The sequence below is a fragment of the Gossypium raimondii genome, chromosome 11 (genome assembly GCF_025698545.1).
Source record: "Gossypium raimondii isolate GPD5lz chromosome 11, ASM2569854v1, whole genome shotgun sequence".
Taxonomy (NCBI): Eukaryota; Viridiplantae; Streptophyta; class Magnoliopsida; order Malvales; family Malvaceae; genus Gossypium; species Gossypium raimondii.
This window is the reverse complement of record NC_068575.1, coordinates 19,012,174-19,034,331: the sequence shown is the minus strand read 5'-3', so window position 1 is coordinate 19,034,331 and position 22,158 is coordinate 19,012,174. Positions and strand designations below refer to the sequence as shown.

Here is a 22,158-nt window from a genome sequence, read left to right as displayed (position 1 = left end):
GTATGCCAATGCCACAAATGGAAAAATTCACAGCCCGCAGGTTTACTTCAACCTCTTCCAATTCCACAACAAATTTGAGTTGATATCTCTATGGATTTTGTGGAGGGTCTACCCAAAGTTAAAGGGAAATCGGTACTTATGGTGGTTGTGGACAGACTATCGAAATATGCTACTTTTTTACCCTTGGCCTATCCATTTACTGCTATATTTTTTTGCTATTGTCTTCCTTCCAAAGGTATTCTGACTTCATGGCTTGCCAAAATCCATAGTTTGGACCGTGATAAAGTTTTCCTCAACTTTTTTTAAAATGAATTATTTTGTTAGAGTGGTTCTAAGCTCGCTTTTTCTTCAGCATACCATCCCCAATCTAATGGTCAGATAGAGGTAGTTAATCAAATAATAAAAATGTACCTACGATGCCTCTCTAATGATCGTCCACGACAGTGGGTCAATTAGGTTCCATGGGCTGAGTATTGCTACAACACCTCCTATCACACTGTTAGAGTATGCCCAAAGATCAATCATGAGATGGTTGTAAAAACATACTTGATTTATCATGTTTATTAATATAAGGCGTTACCATCATTATTATTTTTGTTTTTTTTCTGTGTGCATAAATAAACTGTTTTATAATAATGTCCTGAGAATAATATGATTATTCTTAAAAGGTCCTTAGTCAAGTATTATTGTTGGCTGGGACAATAATAATGCATTAAGACTAACATGTAGTTGATTGATGATAAAGAGTTGTCATTGATATGGAATGTTAAGATCGATGCATGAATATGTGTGTTAGAGAACAACATATTGGACTGACCCGTTATAAGTATGTTTCTTGGATTATTATGTAATTGTCACAACATTACTCATAGTGATTAATATGTATATGATCCTCAGACTTGAGATCATCATAATCCCAACATCGTGAGTTGTGTATTTTGATACAGTCAAACATACACCGTAACTGGTTGTTCTATAAAGGCTGATGTTGGATATACCACGATCTGTGTAGAGGGATATGGTTGATCGATATACGATAAGTCCCTCCTACATAATGGGAGTAATATCTTAGGCCACTTGATTGAGTGAGACTAGAAAAGCATGGCCATGCTCAAATAAGCTGATATGAGATGTCATACTTATTTGTATATCATAGTCTACTTAAGATATAAAGGAACATGGAATTGACTATGCAAGTGTGACTATTCCATGACTTGTGTCCAATCCAGAGATAAAGAACTTAAGGATTATTGCATGAAAGGTTAATCATAAAAGGTTATGTCGAATCATGATTTCTTGTGACTTAGGTAGCAATGATGCATTGTTAGGTGCCACTCATTGTTTGTAACATTGGAATCGTTCTAGTATTACTGCTAACGTTACAAGAACCAACAGGGTCACACCCTATAGTTGAAATGAACGGAATAAAACATAGTTGGCATTGTGTTTGGTTATCGCTTGAATTAAGGTAATCAAATATCGAACACATTATATGTACAATGTTGTTGTACGCATAATGAGAACATGAATTTGGTTAGTATATAATTTTAAATAAATATATAGTTTACCGAAATCATTATTATAATTAATGTAATTATAATTTTTGGTTTAAAAACATTGATATATTTATTTAATTTTTAGAAACCCTAAAAAGGGGTATAAAATCTCGTTTTTCTTTGCTTGTTGGGTCTAGTAGCCGTCAAAGCAAAGTTTTCTCAAAAATAGTTTTTGGGATTCTTCCGTTTATTGTCAACAGGGTGGATTACGTAGAGGCTGGGTCACGATAGATTGCGGCTAGATTCGATAGCAGATTAGATTACTCGTTGCCAAGGCGTCGTTGTCTACTCAGAATAAAGATTCGGTAATTTCGAAATCTTTTTCACCCCGATTCGTTCCTCACACATGGATCCATGGTTAGGATCGCCGGATATTTTATTTTTCTGCTGCGCCGTAGGGGTGCCGGCGTTCCAACACACATTGCCCTAAAGGTCACCCCTTTCCAATTAGTATATGGTAGGGATCCACCTCGACTTCTCTCCTATTCAACTGGTTCTACAAGGATTAAAGCTATGCAACAAAATACATGATGTATTCCATGTTTCTTTCCTCAAAGAATACAAGGGACCTCAATCAGATGCAGTGGGAGACTTGCCCTTAGTGTATGATGGTAAGCCATTGTCTACTCCACAAGCTATTATTCATAGTAGGCTAAATCGAGGTCGACGGGAACTATTAGTGCAATGGGCAGGTTGTTCTCAAGAAGATGCCACCTAGGAACCATTTGATTGTTTTCACAAAGCTTATCCTGAATTTGAGCTTGAGGACCAGCTCAACTCCGAGAAGGGGAGTAATGATGTGGATGTTTTTATTGGGAAACAATATCAGAAAAGGAATAGGAAAAAGGAGCGACAAAAATTAGAGTTTTAAATTTATTTAATTTCTTTATTATATCAGGTTTATTAAGAGTTTTAGTTTTACTTATTCTCCCTATTATATTAAGTTTTTTATTTCCCTTATAAACTCTAAGTTAGGAATTCTATTAGGACTCTTTCCTTTGTTATTAACATCCTATAAAAAGGCTATCAATATGAAATAAATAGTAAGCAATTTATTTTTATCACAAGCGTTATTTTGGGAGAGGGTTCAGCTAAGGACAAATCTGCCTTTTGAGTAACCATAGGTCAAAGAAAGAACTCTTTCTCGTCTAGACCTGTGACTAGATCCTATGCCAAGGTGTATAACAACTACTTACTAAAACCTTTATTCCAAAATGCGTAAACTTAATTTAATAAAACATCTCATTGTTTCAAACTACTTAAATATTTATTCGAAAATGTATAAACTTAATTTAATAATACATCTTATTGTTTTTGTTTTTGTGTATCTACCTATTTAGTATTGACAGTAAATTTCTTTCCACATTGCAGTCAATTTCCCTCTTTTAGGCGTTGGTTGAATAAAAGAATGGAAAAAAGAGTTACCATTTTCTTAAAAGGATATATCAATTGTTGTCATCAAACTTATCACCTAATTGAAAGTACCATGTTTGGTTTATATATTACTTGGATACACAAAACAAAATATTTACAAAGCCATATCAAATTATAATAAATAAAAAACTTTCCTATTTGAAAATATCTTTCCTTGTCAATATAGGTTATTAAAAAAACAAAATAGTTATCAAATAAATTACATCAAACAATCAAATTATATAATTTCATCAAATTAAGGCAATGAATTGAAGCAACTCAGATTGAGTCACGTCCAAATTTCTTTCAACCTTGGTCAGAACCATCTTATCATCTTTCTTTTTAATCTTGTATCTTCATCTTTCATTCTTAATTTACCTGAAATTAGGCATCTTTTTTATAATTGTATTTTTATATTTAGAGTTTTATATTTTAAATTTTAAATTTTAAAATTCAAATTTACTTGTAACTACTATTAAATTTTTAATTAAATTCATTAATGAAATAAAAAATATTTGATAATCATTTACCAAAAAATTAATATTGAAATAAATATAAATTTAACAAAAGAATTTTATAAATGTTTGCATTTAGAATTGAATTTTGAAATTTCAAAAGTAAGAGGGCTAGAGTGCTTAAAATAAATGGTAAACTATACAAATGGTCATCAAACTATACCCGCGTTCATGTTTTGGTCACCCAACTTTAAAATTTTCAATTTTAGCACTAAACTTTGTATTTGTTCTTGTTTTGGTCACTTCCATTAAATTGATAACGTAAATAATGACATGAATATTATCAATTTGATTACACACTTAGTCATCAATACTTACATATTCTTTCAATTTGATCCTAATTTTAAATAATATAATAAATTTAACCCTTCACATTTATAAATTCTATCAATTTAATTCTCACATTTCCTAATCAAAGCTTTCAGAAAGCTATGACAACAGAGTCATTCCAAACCCCAAAAAAGAAAAAAACATTTCTACAATTGAGCAAATATAACATACTTTACGAATATCTTGATAATTGAACTATACGAGGATTTTAGTTTCTGAGTTATGTAATTTTTTTACTCTTTTGTTTTTGTATCTAATGGTTACCCAATTTAATCCATGAGCTCAAAGATGGGTTCTTTGCTGCTGGAAAAATTGAAAAAAAATATAGAATTTGTTGTTGTTAATTGGTTTTATTTTGTCCGCTAAATCACCCATAAAGAAGATCAACAACTTTGGTGTTAATTACTCTGGATTTTATTGAATTAATTAGTACCTACTACTAGATCTTGTGTTTCATAGGCTTTTTCTTTGGATTTGGATGTTCAATGGTGATCTTATTGTTTGGTTTATAAGCAATAATATATTTGCATGTGTTATTTATTACAAATATGTTATATTTGCATAATTAGAGAAGGTTTTGTTTTCTTTTTGGATGTTACAAACTTATAGATGTGAAATGGCTTTGTTTTAAAACTTGAAAAGTTTAGTTAGAATATTTAAAGATCAAATTGATAGAATTTGTAATGTGAAGAGCTAAATTTATAGAATTATTTAAAATTAAGATCAAATTAATAGATCATGCAAGTATTGAGGAAATGTGTTATTACACACAATTAAAAAAGATCATGCCATTATTTTCGTTATCAATTTAATGACGGGTGATTAAAACAAGAATGAATACAAAGTTTAGTGTCTAACTTAAAATTTTTAAAGTTGGGTGACCAAAACAGGAACGTGAGCATAGTTGAGTTGTCATTTGTATAATTTACTTATTCAAATATATGAAAAATATATAGATTTAAAGAGCTAATGTAAAATATAATACTCCCAAAATTTAAAAAAAAATCATTAATTAACTAATTATTCATATCAAACATATACTCAACGCAAATATAACTGTAGTTTTCTTTTTCTTCTTTCGAAGTGGAGCAGACTTATCAAAACTTAAATTTCCTATCTCATGCATTGTTATGTTCTCTGGATATTACAGCCTAGAGGGCGTATATGATAATTGGTGTTTTGATGCAAAAATTGTTCCATTGATCCACATTGTCGTCTATATTATCCAGATTATGGGGGATGACTCAACCTTATTATGCAAACTATGAAGCAGAGTAGTTATCGTATTCCGGAGCTATACTTGAATTTCATAACGAATATATAATTTCCATCAGTTTATTAAAGGAAATATATATGACAGCGATTCTGTAAATGATGAAAACAAATGTCTGTATTGGATTCAAGATCATAAATAACTTTTTAACAGACTATATGCAGGTAAATCTTTCACTCTGGAGACACTTTCAAGTGAAAGTTCGTGCTCTAACCGTGTTCTTGTAGACTTCAGAATTTCCTGGAAAAAGAAGACAAAGAATATAGAATGAACAATGCAGGAATGCAGAGGAAAGTCATGGAATTACAAAAGTAGGATCATTCATGAGAATGGTTTACGTTGAATTCCATGTATGAAGCCCGTTTCAGAAGCCATTGTGCATCCATCATCTGAAAGGTCACACAATAAAGATCGTCGAATGCCATTTCATCTTCTGCAAGTAGTTCCAAAAATCTTCTTCCAGCCCTAGAAGATGGTTTCCCTGCAGGTAAAACATTATTACATGAGTAAAATTCAGCACCAAGTCAAGGCAGCAGATAATTAATTTACTTTATTCGTTATAAGGTTAAGATTCCAGTACTTTTCTCGTCAGTAAAACAAAGAGTTAATGCCTTTGTTCGAGTAATGCCAGCAAAATATCTTAGCATCTAAAGGTGGTATTGAGAATTCAATGGTATTGAGAATTCAACATCTAAGCAGTTCTAAATTTCCATTACCTGATTGCAGATCCAACATCTGTACCAACATAAATGAAATATTGATGCCAGCTACTGCAAATGGATATTCCCATTCAGATCTATTCCCATCTTGTTTGTGCAACAACCTCTGGAAAGATTGCTGTTCACGGAAGGACCAAATCAGAATTTGACCAACCGTGTCTGTAGTTCATGCTGATTAAAACATGATAATTTCATTGTTTGGTACATGCTAATAAACTAAAATAAACAAGAAATATAGGTAGAGCAGTTCCCAAATGCTCCATGAGCTAGATCATAATCAATAAAACAAAATCCAGTTATTTAAGGAAAGGAAACAAACCGGATATTTCTTGGCAAAAAAGATGAGATTCTCTAATGATATGAATCCTCCACCCCTTCGAATAGCAATGAGATAACAAGAATAAGCATATATTAAGCAGGAAAGAAAACCCAACCAAGATAACCGGTTTTTAAGGCAAAGTCAGTATACCGAAAATCTGTTGAAGGATCTGGACCTTGCCATCCCATGTCCTTCCAAAGCTCTGATTTAAGAGATGGAAGCTCCCTGTCAGGGTAAGCCAATTTCCATAATTGCTTAAGAGCTTCCTGCCAGTCAAATGAAAGTATGATAAAAAAATCTTTTACTTGTGTTCATATATTTGGTATATGGGAGGGGGTTACAGGAGAGAGAAACTAGAAAGGATAATTATTGGCATTTTCAACTCCAAAAGAAAAGTTGTTGGAATTGGCAAATTCTTTTGATCAAATGTGCTTCCACAGACTATAATTCACAGAAAGAATTAAAAAAGTGAAACCAAAATAAGGATTGAAAAATACACAAGCACACTGATTATAGCAAAACCTACTTGATGCTCCAGGCGAGATCCATCATAGGGGATTCCCAATCTTTGCTGAAGACTTCTCAGCCTAGCTTCCTACAAGGGTAAGGAATGGAAACACAAATACACCTCAGATTACCAATAGTAAATTGAAACGCAAAGGTCACTGACAATTTCTTTTTTCCTGTTTTCTCTTTCAAAAGAAACAACTGAATAATCTATGCAAAAATAACTCGTGCTATTTGCCAACTCAACTGTTTTACAAGAAAATGTACAAGAAAGGATCCTTTTAAGTTTTAATTATTTCCCCAAACTCACTCTCAAACCAACTTAAAAACTCCAACTACCTATAAACATGAAGGATTTTTTTTCCCTTTAGGTGTTTCCTCGCATCCATATCAGTCAGGATCCTGCATTGAGGCAAATTCTCAATCTTCTAGTCCACTACCTTTATATGCAGGATTAAGTTGTCTTTAAAAACTGTAACAGCTAAAAGCAAATTCTCTACCAGACTTGAAGTTTGGGGCCTGAATTTGATTTAGATTTACAATACTCAAGATCAATCAGAATATATTACCGAATTCTCCAGTCCAATGACATTTTAGCAATTTTCCACGACTAGAGCCAATATTTACAGAATTGGTGGCACACAGACTAGATACTCAAGACGGTCCATTTTCAGTAAAAGATCGTTCCAGATCTTAATATAAAAATTGATACACTCTAGCTTTTTCTAAAGGTTTGAAAAACATCTCCTTGACACTTCCCCCTAAGGAAAATGGGAGACCGCAAAAAAGGGGGGGAGAAACAATATGTTGATCATCAGAGCATGCCTCCATGAAACTCCAAATGGCCACACCAACCCCTATCATCTCCACCCTCCCCACCCTCTCCCCAAAATCAACTCTAAAAATAATAATATAAAAAAGGTTCTTCAAATCCAGGAAAATACATTGAAAAGAGTGTATTGTTGATTATACCTGTAAAGGATTAAGTGCAGGCTCAAGAAGTTTCCAGTTTGATCCACTTTGGGTGTTAGAAGGTAGAGGTAAAATGCGTGCAATAAATGATACAGATCCAAGGACAATGTTTGCTGGAAAAGCCAAAGAGAACTATCACTAATCCAAACTGCTATAAGACTCCCCCCACTTACCAAAAAATAAATGAAAGAGGAAGAAGCCAAAGAAAGCAGAGAATGTAATAACTAAAGTGCCATGCATCATTAAATCACAGTTAAAAACCAAGTAATCAAGAAAACAAGCAATTTATTTCTTTTGGCCTAAGATAACAGGCAATTCAACTTATAAAACATAATCAAAGAAAAGATACAGTTTTCATTATACGGTATCAAACTATAACCTTCTCTATAAACTGTATAATATCTCTGAGGATGCATTTACATACAAAATGCCCCCAAATAGGGTCATTTTTAGTTCACACGGAGAACCAAACAAGAGAAGAACTAGAATAAATTCCTTTTAGAACTCATTTTTTCTCCATTTCTACTCTTAAAACTTTCCCCTCCATTATTCATGAACGAATGTGAAGTTATAAAATCATGTGATGAGTAAAGAACACCAATTACAAAACAGGTGGCGCACTTCTGATTCTATAAACTACATTGATAGAGAGATTCCCACAACTGTGCTTTCTATTAGGGAAACTTTGGCCAATGCTTAGGAGATATGAGGGGAGTACTCAGAAAACTAATGCAAAAAGTTTCCCATGTTGCATAAGTATATTTAAATATAGACAATAGTGTATGCAATTTACATGCATAACAATCTAATATACCAATATGCTCAACAGATTAGTAACTGGCTAACTTAATGGTTTAACTTTTGAAGTCAACAACCAGCAACCAAAAGAAGCAATATAATACAAGTAGATTGAAACTGCAATTATAGACATTGCAAACAGTAAAATCTCATATCCGAAAACAGAAACAACACTGATAATATCTCACCTATCCATTGTGCCCATTGCACAATCAAGTTAGTGAACAAAAGCGCCGCCCAATGTAAATGCTCCTTCCATTGCCCTTCAACCCAAATACACTCTGGCGTTTTCCCCTGTAACATATCGGAGAAGGTAAATTTAATGTTAGCAGTACTCTTTCTCCCCTTTCTTGCAATAAAGCTTAATTAAAATAAGCAATGGCATAATCACCTCTGAATGCCTGCCATAGTAATCACGGTTCCCTAACAAAGGTTCATCTAAACCATGTAATCCCGTCATCATATAATTTCCATTGCTCATCCTGCCAACGTCCCCATGATCAAGCCGCCTTCGCAAGGCACCAGGCCTCATTAATTACAGCTCAAGATTTGCACCAATTCTTCCTTAAACCCTAACAAATTCTTTCTTTTTTTGAAAAAAAAAGGAACAAAATATATATCAAAATCCCCCGAACTGCTAAAATAGATTAAACAAGCAACTATGCAAATTTTGAATTAGCAATGAAAACGGTTGGCAACACAATACTCTTCCAAATTTAAAATTAGTCACCAATTTGGATCTCAAAACTGCTATATTACAAAAATTAAGCAAGCAATCAGAAATTCAAATGACGAAGAAAAACATCCAATTTCGGCATCAAAATTCTATTGAAAATTTCAAATTAGGTTTAAAATTTGCATCCAAAACGGATAAAAAAGAAAAGAAAACTTACAGGAATATTGAAATCGAATTTGGAGAAGGCCTTAACGTAGAGTAAGAGGAAATCCAGAAGTGTAAGGAAAGCTGGTAAACCCCCGAAGAAAGAAAGAAAGAAACAATAAAAGGTAGGTTAGTAAATAAGGAAATAACAGAGTTTTAAGAAATTTGAAACTCTATTATTTCAATCCCTCCCCTCCGGTATGTGTCCTTTATATATTGTTATTAGAGTTCCTTCCTGGTCGTTAGGACGTTTGAGTTGGAGGGGGAAGAGATTCTTCTAAATTCCAATTTTAATTAATAATGATTATTCTCATACTAATTGTTGAGGCCAGCTGTGGATCCGCTTGTGGGCTTGTGATCTGTAAAACAAAGTAAATTAAGAGGCCCAGAATTTCAGCTTTGAGAGCTTCTCAATGCTTAAGTTAGTGTATGAATAACAAAAGATAAGAAAGGTAAGAGATGATAATGGAGGAATGAAGAGATCATATTTGAGGTCAACTCGAGCTTTAGTATATGTTATTGAGTTTCTGAGTTGTCCGTTGTCTGTCTACCTTTATTTTACATCCATTTTGTTAATTCATTGATTGATATAATGTCTCTTATTTGTCAGGGATGTTAGTAACTCACGTTTTGTACATAGTGTATGAATTATGTTGAAGCTTTTTTTTTTCTTATTACAAAATGGGTTTTTTATTTGTCATGTGATCCTATTAGTTTAACAAATAAGCTCTAGATTTTTATGAGTTTGAGCTCGATTTAAGTTTTTCAATTATTTAAATATTGAACTTTTTATTAGTTAGTTTGTGCTTCTATCAACTTATTCTTTCTAATATTTAAGGGAATTTGGGGCTGACATAAGCATCCTCTGTATGTAAAGTCCAATACCCTGATAAGGGAAGAAGATTCGAGCAAAAATATGAAGGAAGAAGGAAGAAACAGAGAGAAGAGAGAACGAGAATTCAGAAAGAAGAAATGAAGAAGAAAACCATCTGTAATTTCATAACTACCTCACCCTTCTCTGATTGGTCCATAAAAAGAGCGAGTAACGGATAGAATTTAACAACCGAGCAGTAACAGAAATAAGCTCAATAAGCACCGTTTAACTTGTACGGCTACTTACCCTAAACTTACCGTTTCAAGTACTGATCTAATTCCCCCCTTACACGCACCATTTTCATTAGAATATTAAATTCCTAAAACACAGTGTTTTGCTACAATACTAAAATTAACAGAATTAAAAAAATAGTTAACCGTTATTACTAATAATTCCATATCAAGTAGTCCCCTCCCGAAGATGATCATTGCCCTCAAGGATCAAACAGTGGAAATTTCTGCTAAAACTCGCTCAAACATTCCCACGTGGAATCTTCAGTAAAAATGTTGGTCCATTCTACTAGCACCTCAGTAGCTGCCTGATTTCCTTGTTTCACCATCCTTCTATCAAGAATGCGAACTGGTAGCTTGACAAGGTTGCCTTTAGAATCTACAGGGGGTAAAGTAGTAGAACTAGGAGTTGAGCCAATGTGTTTCTTGAACTGAGACACGTGAAAGGTAGAGTGAATACGAGCATCAGTTGGTAGAGTCAGTTTGCATGTGACCTTGCCCCTCTTAGCTTCTACTAGATAGGGTCCGAAATAGCGAGGAGACAACTTCGGATTACCCCGTTTCCTGATGGAGTGTTGCCTATAGGGTTGAAGTTTCAAATAGACCAAGTCACCTACTTGAATTTCCCTATCAGAGTGCCTCTTGTCAGCCATCTATCTCATTCTCTCTTGTATCCTCTTTAGATGGAATCGTATTATGTTCCTAGTTGCCTCCCTCTGCTGTAAACCACGATCTACTATTGCAACTGGAAAGGATCCTGCCAAATAGGGTATATGATAAGGAGGTTCTTGGCTATACAAGGCCTCAAATGGAGTGATCTATAGGGCAGGATGATAAGTAGTATTATACCACCATTTTGCTAGGGGCAACCAGAAGACCCAATCTGAAGGCATTTCCCCTAAAATGCATCTCAAATACCCTTTTAAGCACCTGTTTAGGACCTCTTTTTGGCCATCAATCTGGGGGTGATATGTGTATGAGCCCATTTTTCCCGGGCCCAGTGCCAAAACAAAAACAAAAAATAATAACAGCCCAATTCAAACCCAACAGGCTCACAAAATTAAAAGACACTAGCCCTCAAATCCAGCAGGTTTTAGCCAAGGAGAAACCCTAGGTGCGCCGCACTTAGGTCTTCAGCCTCCAGCGTCGCTCCACCTGCGCCACACCCCACCGTCGCCGCTCGTCAATCGCCAGCCTGACACCTGCAAACAAAAAACAACACGCAATAGCAAAGAAAGAGAAGACAACAAATAAACAAACAAAATAGTGATAGTAGACAAAAACGAAAAAAACAAATGAAAAAAGACAAAAGAAATGATGAAAATAGCCTTAGTTCGGCTATAAAAAACCAAAATCTCACCCTTGTATTTTTTCTGGACATTTTTACGAACATATGAAATAAAAGAAAAAAGGTTGTTGTTCTTCGCTTTTTCTTCAATCGATTATTATTACTACCTTTTTTATCATTCTTTTCTTTTTAAATCTATTTTTTAAAAACTATAAAAAGAAATAAAAGGAGAAGAAGGGTTACTGAATCGACCAGAGCCCGCCTTTCAGTATCCCTTCTCCGTCGTTGGATTCGAACTCGGGGGAAGGCCAAGGACCTTTTTTTCTCTCCGATTTCTCACTTCAAGGACTCGGCCTTTGAACGCGCTTCAGAGCGCTGGTCGAAGAGGCGTCTTCGCGCGACGCCGGCCACCGGACACGGTGGCTCTACGGCAGCGATGGGGGCCGTTTTCTAGAAATGTTGAGAGAGGGGGGAGGAGATTTCTGTTTTTTTATGGAAGAGGAGAAATGAAGTTTTTTTAAAATTTTTTTGGTTTAAATAGCAAACACAAAACAGCGTCGTTTTAGAATCGGTGGTCAGTGCCAAACGACGTCGTTTGGCCTCGACCGACGCGACCGGACCCGTTAGGGGATCCGCGTGTTTTTGCTTGGAGGGGCTATTTCTTTTACATTTTAGCCCCACGAATTTTCGGCCTGGAAATATTTCCCAGTTGGTCCCTCATGTCTTAAGCGCGCTACATTTCAGCCCCAAACCCAACTTTATTACTTATTTTCAAATTTTGCCCCAAGTTTTAGCTCAATTTCAATTTGATCCTCGGCCTATTAAACCTCAAATTTTATTTTATGTATTTTTTTAAAAAAGAGAAAAAAATCAGTTTTATCTAATATTTTATTTAATATTATTTATTTATTTTCAATTTTTTGGTCAACTTACATTATTTCATATTTTATTTAGTATTCTTTTTTTTATGTTGGTTTGTGTATTTTACTCTTGTCATTATTATTACTTTATCATTTCATTATTTATTTATTTGTCATATTTAATAATTTCAAATTTTAGATTTATTATTATGGTTATTGTTCTTGTTATTATTATGGTTATATTGTCATTGGCATAATTGTTCTTGTTAATGCATGTTAATATTGGAATTTATTAGAACCAACGATATGTGTATTCTTTGATGCATAGCATGTCACGATTGTTTTAAACGTGTTTCGCATCATTGTTGTTAGTCATGTACGACCCCCTTTAAAAAAATGATTTCTTTTTGAATGTCATCAAAATGCGTATTCTATTTTCAAATATTCCATTAATATTCATTCAAATTCAAAAAAATTCAAAGTAAGGCAATATTTTGCGTTTGGAAATTCGAGAAAACGTGCCCTAACGTGCTGGGTTTCAATTTCTCGCTCGACCAAATAGCCAATTATCCCTTTGAAACTTTCAAAGTAAGGTAATATTTTGCGTTTGGAAATTCGAGAGAACGTGCCCTAACGTGCTAGGTTTCGATTTCTCGTTCGACCAAATAGCTAAATATCCTATTAAATCTAAATCCATCTTATTCGAGTTTTTTCAATACAAGGATCGTATTTTTAAGATTTTTTAAAGTTTCCAATCTTCGACATTAAGACATTAACTAATCAACTAGGTACCAATTTTTGGGCGTTACGAGGGTGCTAATCCTTCCTCGTACGTAACCGACTCTCGAACCCATTTTTCTGAATTTCGTGGACCAAAATTGTTGTTTTAATAAAATTAAATAGTTTATTAAAAACAACCACTTTTCAAGGTGATCGGGTCACACCTTATCAAAAAGGATTGGTGGCGACTCCCGTTTTTGTTTTCGTTTTCAAAATCCAAGTCGACCTCGTTTTATCAAAAAAATAGTGTCAACAGCTTGGCGACTCCGCTGGGGAAAGCATCAAAAGAACAAACATAAAGAACATGAAAAACGAAGTGAATATCTTGAGCATGCATAGTGAAGGGTACTCCAAATCAGTCACTGTAGGCCAGCCGAGGGTCGTAACCACTGGCTATCAAAGTGCTTCAATGCGAGAATCCAACTCCAGGCCAAACACAGAAAGGCTCCAGTTCGCACCCATTCCGATGACGTATAAAGAGTTATATCAGAATCTGTTTGATGTGTGTGTAGTAGCTCCGTTCTACTCAGAACCCATGCAACCTCCGTTCTCAAAATGTTATGATGTGAATGCCCAATGTGAATATCACGCGGGAATAACAGGGCACTCAATTGAAAACTGCACTACATTTAAAAAGTTAGTTGAAAGGTTCATCAAGATGGGCATCATAAAGTTTGACAATCTATCAAGACCTAATGTGGCAGGGAATCCGTTACCCAGTCATCCAAACCCAGGGGTAAACGCGATAGTTGAGAATAGAGGAAAGAGAACCAAAACAAATGTTGCAGAAGGAAAAACCCCACTGAAATGGGTTTTGAAACAAATGATAGACATGGGATTAATCACTCAGAATTTAGAGAAGAAACCAAAAGGTATAAGGAGCTATTGTGAGTTCCACGCAGAAGAAGGAAATGAAATCCAAGAGTGCGCTGAATTCAAAACTTTGGTGCAAAGTCTAGTGGATAATAAGGAGTTGGAATTCTTTGAAAAGCCAAAGGCCCAGAAGGAATGTTGGGGAATTTGAACGTTAACGGCGTATTTAAAGAGGAAGCCGAGGAAGAGAATTTATCAGGCATTTGCCCTTACACACTTGGGAGTATTTTGAACAATGGGACTGCAGAAGAGATCCCTGTACTTTTTAGACCTAATTCGGATTAATGTCCAAAACACGCTTATTGCTCTAAGCCTAGGGGCAATAAGAATCCTTTTGAAAGATAGGCTTATGTTCAATATCTTTATTTCAATAACATGCATCTTTGTTTCTCACTTTGAGCAAAAATTCTTTTATTGTTTCCATTTCATTCATAACAGATAAATATTCTTAGATTCTTTTATTCTTCGGATCTACTTTTGTCCCTATAACAGGTCTTCAGATATCAATGATATGAGCGACACTGCTATTGACTCAGAACCTCCTTTTGAGCAAGATATGTGTCTAGATTAAACCTCAGGGCTTTAGAGATAACTGAGACTATAGCTTATCTCCTGATTTTTTAAAGACGGGAGAACAAGATTCTACCTTACACAGAATCAATGGAAGCCATGGCCTTTCTCTATGTGGGGCACAGATGTCATAGGGCCAATCTCACCTAAGGTTTTTGACGGTTATCTTTATGGTCATCAATTACCTCACTAAGTAGGCAGAAGCTGCTTCAAATGCCAATGTCGCAAAGTCAACAGTCTGCGAATTCTTGAAAAATCATATGTCAATATGAAATGCCAAAAAGAAGCATATCTGATAATGCACTAAAATTGAACAACGGCACGATGTCAGAAGTTTACAGTATGTTCAAGGTTAACACATTTCGCCCAAAAATGCACGGTAAAGTGAGAGCAAAAACAAAACAAAAAAAGAGAGGAAAAACTGCTGCCGGGGTAACACATTGGCTCATCGTAGTTTTGCTCATTAAGGTCAAGATTCCTTCTCTCCGAGTGTTGGATCATATCCCAATTGAAGAGAAATGTTCAAAGTTATCCGTCTGGGTCAAATGCACCAAAAATAAAAGACGCGAGCTCACCAAAGAAGGTTAGCCCTGGAGAGTTCCATGAGGGGGACCTAGCATCAAAGAAGATCCTCTCCATACAAAAAGGACTTTAAAAGAAAGAGGATATCAAATTGAAAATATCCTTATGTGGAGGGCTTTATCTGGAGAAGTGTTAATAGGACTTACCTGATCCTACGAGTTCGAATTCAATTAAAAAAAACAAAAAAAAAAGAAAAAAAGAAAAAGAAAAGAAAAAAAAAGGAGAGGCTAAGGTGAAAACCTACAAAAGGCGCATTGAGACCAAAGGGGTTTTGAATTGAAAACCTAAGAATGGGCAGTTCAAATTTTGATCAAAGGTGAGGCATGCGATGGCCTTGTCCTCTCTGAACTAACAAGAAGGTGAGGCACTACATCTCGAGCCAACAACAAAGTCTTTTAGGACTTCTAGACACATATCAAGTTCAAAAGGGTTCTCAAGAAGCTTATGCAGAGAAGCTCACGCTGCGATATCTAGGGCACTTGCTTTCATCTTCTTGAGGACCGATGTAGATGGCTAGAGGAAAAATTTAGAGACATGGAGAACACCGACTACCATTGTGGAGTTGACGCCAAGGATCTGAGTTTGGTCCCTGATTTGGTGCTCCCACCTAAGTTCAAGATGTCGAAGTTTGAAAAGTATAATGAGACTAGTTGTCCTAAAGCTCATATCACTATATTCTGTTGAAGGATGACAGGATACGTCAATAATGATCAACTGTTAATCCACTGCTTCCAGGATAGTTTGATCAGGTCTGCAGACAAGTGGTACAACCAGCTGAGTTGTGCTAAAGTTAGTTCATGGAAAGACTTGGCACAAGATTTTATGAAGCAATACAGTCATGTGACAGATATGACACCCGATAGAATCACGTTACAGAACATGGAGAAGAAAAAAAATGAGAGTTTCAGTTAGTACGCCCAACGATAGAGGGAGGTGGCAATGCAGGTCCAGCCACCCCTTTTGGAAAAAGAGGTAACCATGCTCTTTATCAATACTTTTAAAGCCCCATTCATCAACCACATGTTGGGGAGTGCCATCAAGAGCTTCTCAGATATGGTAATGTCCGGTGAAATGATTGAAAATGCAATAAGAAGTGGTAAAATAGACGTGGGGGAAAGCTCCAAAAGACCAGCCTCAAGGAAAAAGGAAAGCGAGGTGAACAACATAAGCACATATAGCAAGAGTTATTCAAAACCAGTTGCTGTAAGCCAAACAAGGACGATAACTACTGGTCATTAAGGCCCACCAAGATAAGAGTTCAATGATAGGCAAAGAACGGAGAAGCCCCAATTTACGCCTATTCCAATGACATATAGGGAGCTATACCAGAGATTATTCGATGCACATGTTGTCTACCCTCACCACCTAAAACCAATACAACCCCCGTACCCTAAATGGTATGACTCAAACGCTAAATACGAATACCATGCAGGGATCACGGGGCATTCAATAGAAAACTGCACCACTTTTAAAAGGTCGGTTGAGAGGCTTATTGATATGGGTGTCATCAAATTTGATGATCCATCTGGAATAGACAATCCACTACCTAACCATGTTGACAAAGGAGTAAACGCATTAGCCGAGAATGAGGGGAGGAGAATCAAGGGGAATATCGTTGAAGTGAAAACTCCGTTGAAAGAGGTTTGGAAAGAGATGGTGGAAAATGGATTAATCACAGCAGATTTGGAGGATAGATCCCAAGAAGCATTAAACTATTGTACATTCCATAATGAAGAAGGGCATGTAATTCAAGAATGTGACGAATTCAAGGCCTTTGTGCAAGGTTTAATGAACAACAAAGAATTAGAGTTATTTGAGTACGCCGAAGGAAATGATATTTGCGCCTCAAAAGAAGGGTCGTCAGAAGGCGTCTACGGGGCTAATCTCTCGATAATAATCATTTCATGACCAAAGGCTTACGAAATCAGAGCACAAGCCCCACCAAGTGTCATTATCCAAAAACCCGTTGCTTTTCCTTATCAAGATAGCAAAAGGGTACCTTGGAATTATGACTGCAATGTGACATTCCCAAAAGAGGAAGGCCCGGTGTACACATCAGAAGGAAATAAAAATGCGGGATTCTATACATGCAGTGGGAAGCGTTATGATACCTCAAAATCAAGAAATGAACCTTTAGCGGTTGAGCAAAGAAAGTAGAAGCGGGAACTACCTGCTAACGAGCCAGTAACGGAGGGAGAAGCCAAGGGATTTTTGAAGTTCCTCAAACACAGTGAGTATAGTGTCGTGGAACAACTTCACAAGTAGTCGGCTCGCGTATAAATACTGGCACTACTCTTAAGTTCAAAAACACACCATAACGTGCTTATGAAGGTGTTAAACGAGACCTACATCGCTGATAACATTTCAGTGAACAAATTAGATCGCCTAGTCAACAACATCAGTGCTGACAATTTCATCTTTTTCAACGATGATGAGATCCCGCCAGGTGGCATGGGATCCACCAAGGCCCTGCACATCATTACCCGTTGCAAGGGGTACAAATTACCGGGAGTACTCATTGACAACGGATCGGCACTGAATGTTTTACCCTTGCCCACGTTAAACAGGCTGCCTATGGACAGTTCTCACATGAAATCATGCCAGAACATAGTGAGAGCATTTGATGGCACCGAGAGGAAAGTAATAGGAAGATTTGAGATACCTCTCTTGATTGGTCCAAATACATATGAGGTGGATTTTTTGGTAATGGATATCAAACCATCTTACAATTGCCTATTTAGGAGGCCTTGGATCCATTCTGCAGGGGCTATACCATCGTCACTTCACCAAAAGTTGAAATTGGTAACAGAGGGTCGGTTGGTAACTATAAGTGCGGAAGAAGACATCATTGCATCGGTTATCAATGGCGCGTCATATGTAAAAGTCGATAGTGAAGCAACAAAATGTTCATTCCTATCATTGGAGTTCGTAAACGCAACATTTGTCGTCGAGGGAAGCAAAATTCTGGCACCTAAAATATCAAAGCTACAACAATGAGTTTGCAGCTGACAGTTGGAAAGGGAGCATTGCATGGAAGAGGACTCGGAAAAAACCTCCTAGAAAAGGTCAAAATACCGATCTTGGACAACAAACAGGACCGTTGTGGTTTGAGGTATAGGCCTAATGCAAGGGACAGGATGAAAGAATTAAAGAAAAAATGAGAGAGAAGAAGAGCGCGTTTGAGCGGGGTAGAAGCCAAATGGGAACCGATGACCTTTCCCCACATATCTAGGACATTTGTTTCAGGGGGAATCGTCTACCCCGAAGGGAGGAATGAAGTTACTAAAGGGATGACAGGAAATTTGGACATCAATGCCATATCTGAAGAGGAAATGGTGGAAGAAAACTTATTGGGCATCTGGCCTTATGAACTTGAAAGTGTTCTAAACAACTGGACTGAAGAAGAGATCCTTGTAAGTTTTAGAGCCAATTCAGAGTAATGCTCAAAACACACTTGTTGCCTTAAGTCTGGGTGCAATAAGAATCTTTTTGTAAAAGACATATGTCCTAAATTTTATTTCAATAAAAATACATCGTTCAGTCTCATTTTGAGCAAATATTCTTTTATTCTTTTCATTCCATTCATAATCATATTTTACATATAATTACTCTTAGATTCTTTTTCTTTGGACTTTCTTTCTTCACAATAACAGGTCCCCAGATATTAATGATGTGAATAGTTCTACTACTAACTCAGAGTTCCCTTTTGAGCAAAACATGGATATAGAAGATCCTCAGGGTTTTGAAGATGACCAAAACTGTAGCTTCTCTCCTGATTTTTTAAGAATGGTAGAGCAAGAAGAAAAGTTGACTTTGCCCTATAAAGAGTCAGTAGAAGTTGTGAGCCTAGGGGAAGGAAAAGAGGTGAAAAAAGGCGCTGATATGTCAGCGGAGACGAAACAAGACATCATCGATTTACTTAAAGAATTCAAAGATGTCTTCGCATGGTCTTATCAAGATATGCCCGGGTTAAGTACTGATCTCGTGATGCATTGACTACCCATAAAGGAAGGGTGTAAACCGGTTCAATAGAAGCTTCGAAGGATGAGGCCTGATGTCTTGCTAAAAATAAAAGAAGAGGTCAGGAAGCAGTTTGATGCGGGATTCTTGCAGGTGGTCAAGTGTTCAGAGTGGGTAGCCAACATAGTCCCTGTACCAAAGAAAGATGGAAAGGTGTGACTGTGCGTGGACTACAAAGATTTGAACAAAGCCAGTCCAAAAGATAATTTCCCACTATCTCATATCGATACCTTGGTGGATAACACTGCAGGTTACTCACTTTTCTCCTTCATGGACGGCTTCTCAGGATACAACTAGATAAAGATGCATCCTAAAGACGTGGATTGATTGAAAAATGTGGGGAACGTTTTGTTATAAGGTGATGCCATTTGGATTGAAAAATGCAGGGGCAACATATCAAAGAGCCATGGTAACCCTATTCCATAACATGATGCACAAGGAGATCGAAGTCTATGTCGATGATATGATTGCAAAGTCTAGAACAGAAAAAGAGCATGTACAAGTTTTGAGAAAATTATTCCTAAGGTTAAGAAAGTTCCAGCTAAAGCTTAACCCAGCAAAATACACTTTTGGGGCTAGGTTAGGAAAGCTGCTAGGATTCATGGTCAGTAAAAAGGGGATTGAAATTGACCCAGACAAAGTCAAATTTATACAAGAACTGCCTCCGCCACGCACCCAAAAGGAATTTAGAGGATTTCTAGGAAGATTAAATTACATCGCTCGGTTCATTTCACAGTTAACTGAGAAATGTGATCATATTTTTCGTCTTCTTAAGAAACACGATCCGGGTATATGGGACGAAGAATGCCAGAAAACTTTTGACAAGATCAAGTGTTATTTGTCCAATGCCCCAGTATTGATGCCACCTTGTCTAGACAAACTACTAATATTGTACTTGGCAGTATTCGAAAGTTTCATGGGATACATGCTTGGCCAACATGATGAATCGGGAAGAAAAGAAAGAGCGATATACTATCTCAACAAGAAGTTCACCGAGTGTGAGACAAGGTATTCGCCAATTGAGAAGTTATGTTGCTCCTTGATTTGGACGACTCAGAGATTGAGGCAGTACATGTTGTACCATACAACCTGGTTAATCTCAAAACTAGACCCATTGAAATACATGATGGAGTCAACTGCTCTAAATGGAAGAATGGCCTGATGGTAGATCTTGCTCTCTGAATTTGACATACTTTACGTGAATCAAAAGGCTATAAAAGAAAGTGCAATAGCGGATTTTTTAGCTAGCAGAGCTTTAGAAGATGATGAGCTTTTGAGCTTTGATTTCCCAAATGAGGATCTGATGTATGTGGCAACTGCTGAAGATAACAACCAAGAAGGCGATGTTTGGAAATTGAACTTCGACGGAGCTTCAAATGCCGTAGGAAATGGAATTGGGGCAGTCTTGGTATCCCCAAATGGAGATTATTATCCATTCACCAGCAAGTTAGATTTTGATTGCACAAACAATATGGCAAAGTACGAAGAGTGCATTAAGGGTATCCAAGCAGCTATTGAACGCAAAATCAGAGTACTAGAGGTGTATGGAGATTATGCACTAGTAATCTATCAGCTCAAAGGCGAATGGGAGACAAAAGATCCCAAGTTGATCAGTTATCGAAAGCTGGTCCTCAAATTGATTGAGGAGTTTGATGATATCACATTCTGGTATCTCCCACGATATGAAAACCAGATGGCCAATGCATTAGCTACATTGGCTTCTATGATCAAAGTAAATAAACAAGAGGAGGTGAAGCCTATCCAAATGAGCATTTATGAGGCTCTAGTCCCTTGTTGCAACATTGATGAAGAGGAAGAAAAAGGCGATCACCCTTGGTATCAAAATATATTGCGATACGTGAGGAATCGTGAATACCCAGGCCAAACAACAGAGAATTATAAGAGAACATTGAGAAGTTTGGCTAGTGACTACGTCTTAGATGGAGAGATCCTGTATAAAAAAAAGGAAAGGATCAGGTGCTACTAAGATGTGTAGACTCTGTTGAGGCCAAGCAAATCTTGAAAGAAGTCCATGATGGTGTCTGTGGAACGCATGCCAATGGCTTCACAATGGCAAGGAAAATCATGAGATTCAGGTATTATTGGTCTACCATGGAAGGAGACTGCATCAAGTATGCGAAGAAATGCCACAAGTGTCAAATTTATGGAGACAAAATTCATGTACCTGCCTCACCTCTTCATGTCATGACTTCCCCATGGCCTTTTTCCATGTGGGGCATGGACGTCATTGGACCAATATTGCCAAAAGCTTCAAGTGGGCATCGATTCAGCTTCGTAGTCATTGACTACTTTACTAAATGGGTAGAAGCTACTTCTTACGCTAATGTCACAAAGGCAGCCGTCATCAAGTTCCTAAAGAAGGAAATAATATGTCGGTATGGAATGCCAGAAAGGATAATATCTGACAATGTGCTAAATTTGAACAACAGTACGATAGCAGAGGTCTGTAGCCAATTCAATATTAATCACCACAACTTATCGCCATATTGTCCAAAAATGAATGGCGCGGTAGAAGCAGCTAATAAGAACATCAAGAAGATTGTGGGGTAGATGACTGAGACTTATAAGGATTGGCATGAAAAATTACCATTTGCCCTTTATGCTTATAGAACATCTGTCAGGACTTCTACTAGGGCAACTCCTTTCTCCTTAGTCTATGGGATGGGGGCAGTTTTACCCATCGAAGTTGAAATTCCTTCCCTTCGGATTTTGTCAAAGCTAAGGTTGGATGAAGCAGAATAGACCCAATCTCGATATGATCAGCTGAACCTTGTCGAA

At 36.6% G+C, this 22,158-nt stretch overlaps 2 protein-coding genes across 3 annotated transcripts; one reads left to right on the top strand and one right to left on the bottom strand.

Moving 5' to 3' along the window:
- Positions 1 to 5,092: 5,092 nt before the first annotated feature.
- On the bottom strand, positions 5,093 to 9,569 carry LOC105804377 (uncharacterized). 2 transcript variants are annotated; one of them, XM_012636971.2, is made up of 10 exons: positions 9,296 to 9,569; positions 8,794 to 8,984; positions 8,591 to 8,696; positions 7,605 to 7,717; positions 6,652 to 6,720; positions 6,276 to 6,391; positions 6,126 to 6,180; positions 5,804 to 5,924; positions 5,426 to 5,568; positions 5,093 to 5,327 (listed from the first exon to the last, which is right to left on the bottom strand). In XM_012636971.2, the coding sequence occupies exons 2-10, from the start codon at positions 8,932 to 8,934 to the stop codon at positions 5,220 to 5,222; spliced, it is 972 nt and encodes a 323-aa protein (XP_012492425.1). In that variant the 5' UTR covers positions 8,935 to 8,984; positions 9,296 to 9,569; the 3' UTR covers positions 5,093 to 5,219. The 2 variants fall into 2 exon arrangements, with proteins under 2 accessions (XP_012492425.1, XP_012492426.1); XM_012636972.2 differs by having other exon boundaries at positions 8,794 to 8,988; positions 9,296 to 9,568.
- A 10,196-nt stretch (positions 9,570 to 19,765) lies between these two features.
- Positions 19,766 to 21,346, top strand: LOC105801172 (uncharacterized). Its single transcript, XM_012632504.2, has 3 exons — positions 19,766 to 20,367; positions 20,469 to 20,523; positions 20,570 to 21,346. The coding sequence occupies exons 1-3, from the start codon at positions 19,766 to 19,768 to the stop codon at positions 21,344 to 21,346; spliced, it is 1,434 nt and encodes a 477-aa protein (XP_012487958.1).
- The last annotated feature ends 812 nt before the right edge of the window (positions 21,347 to 22,158 follow it).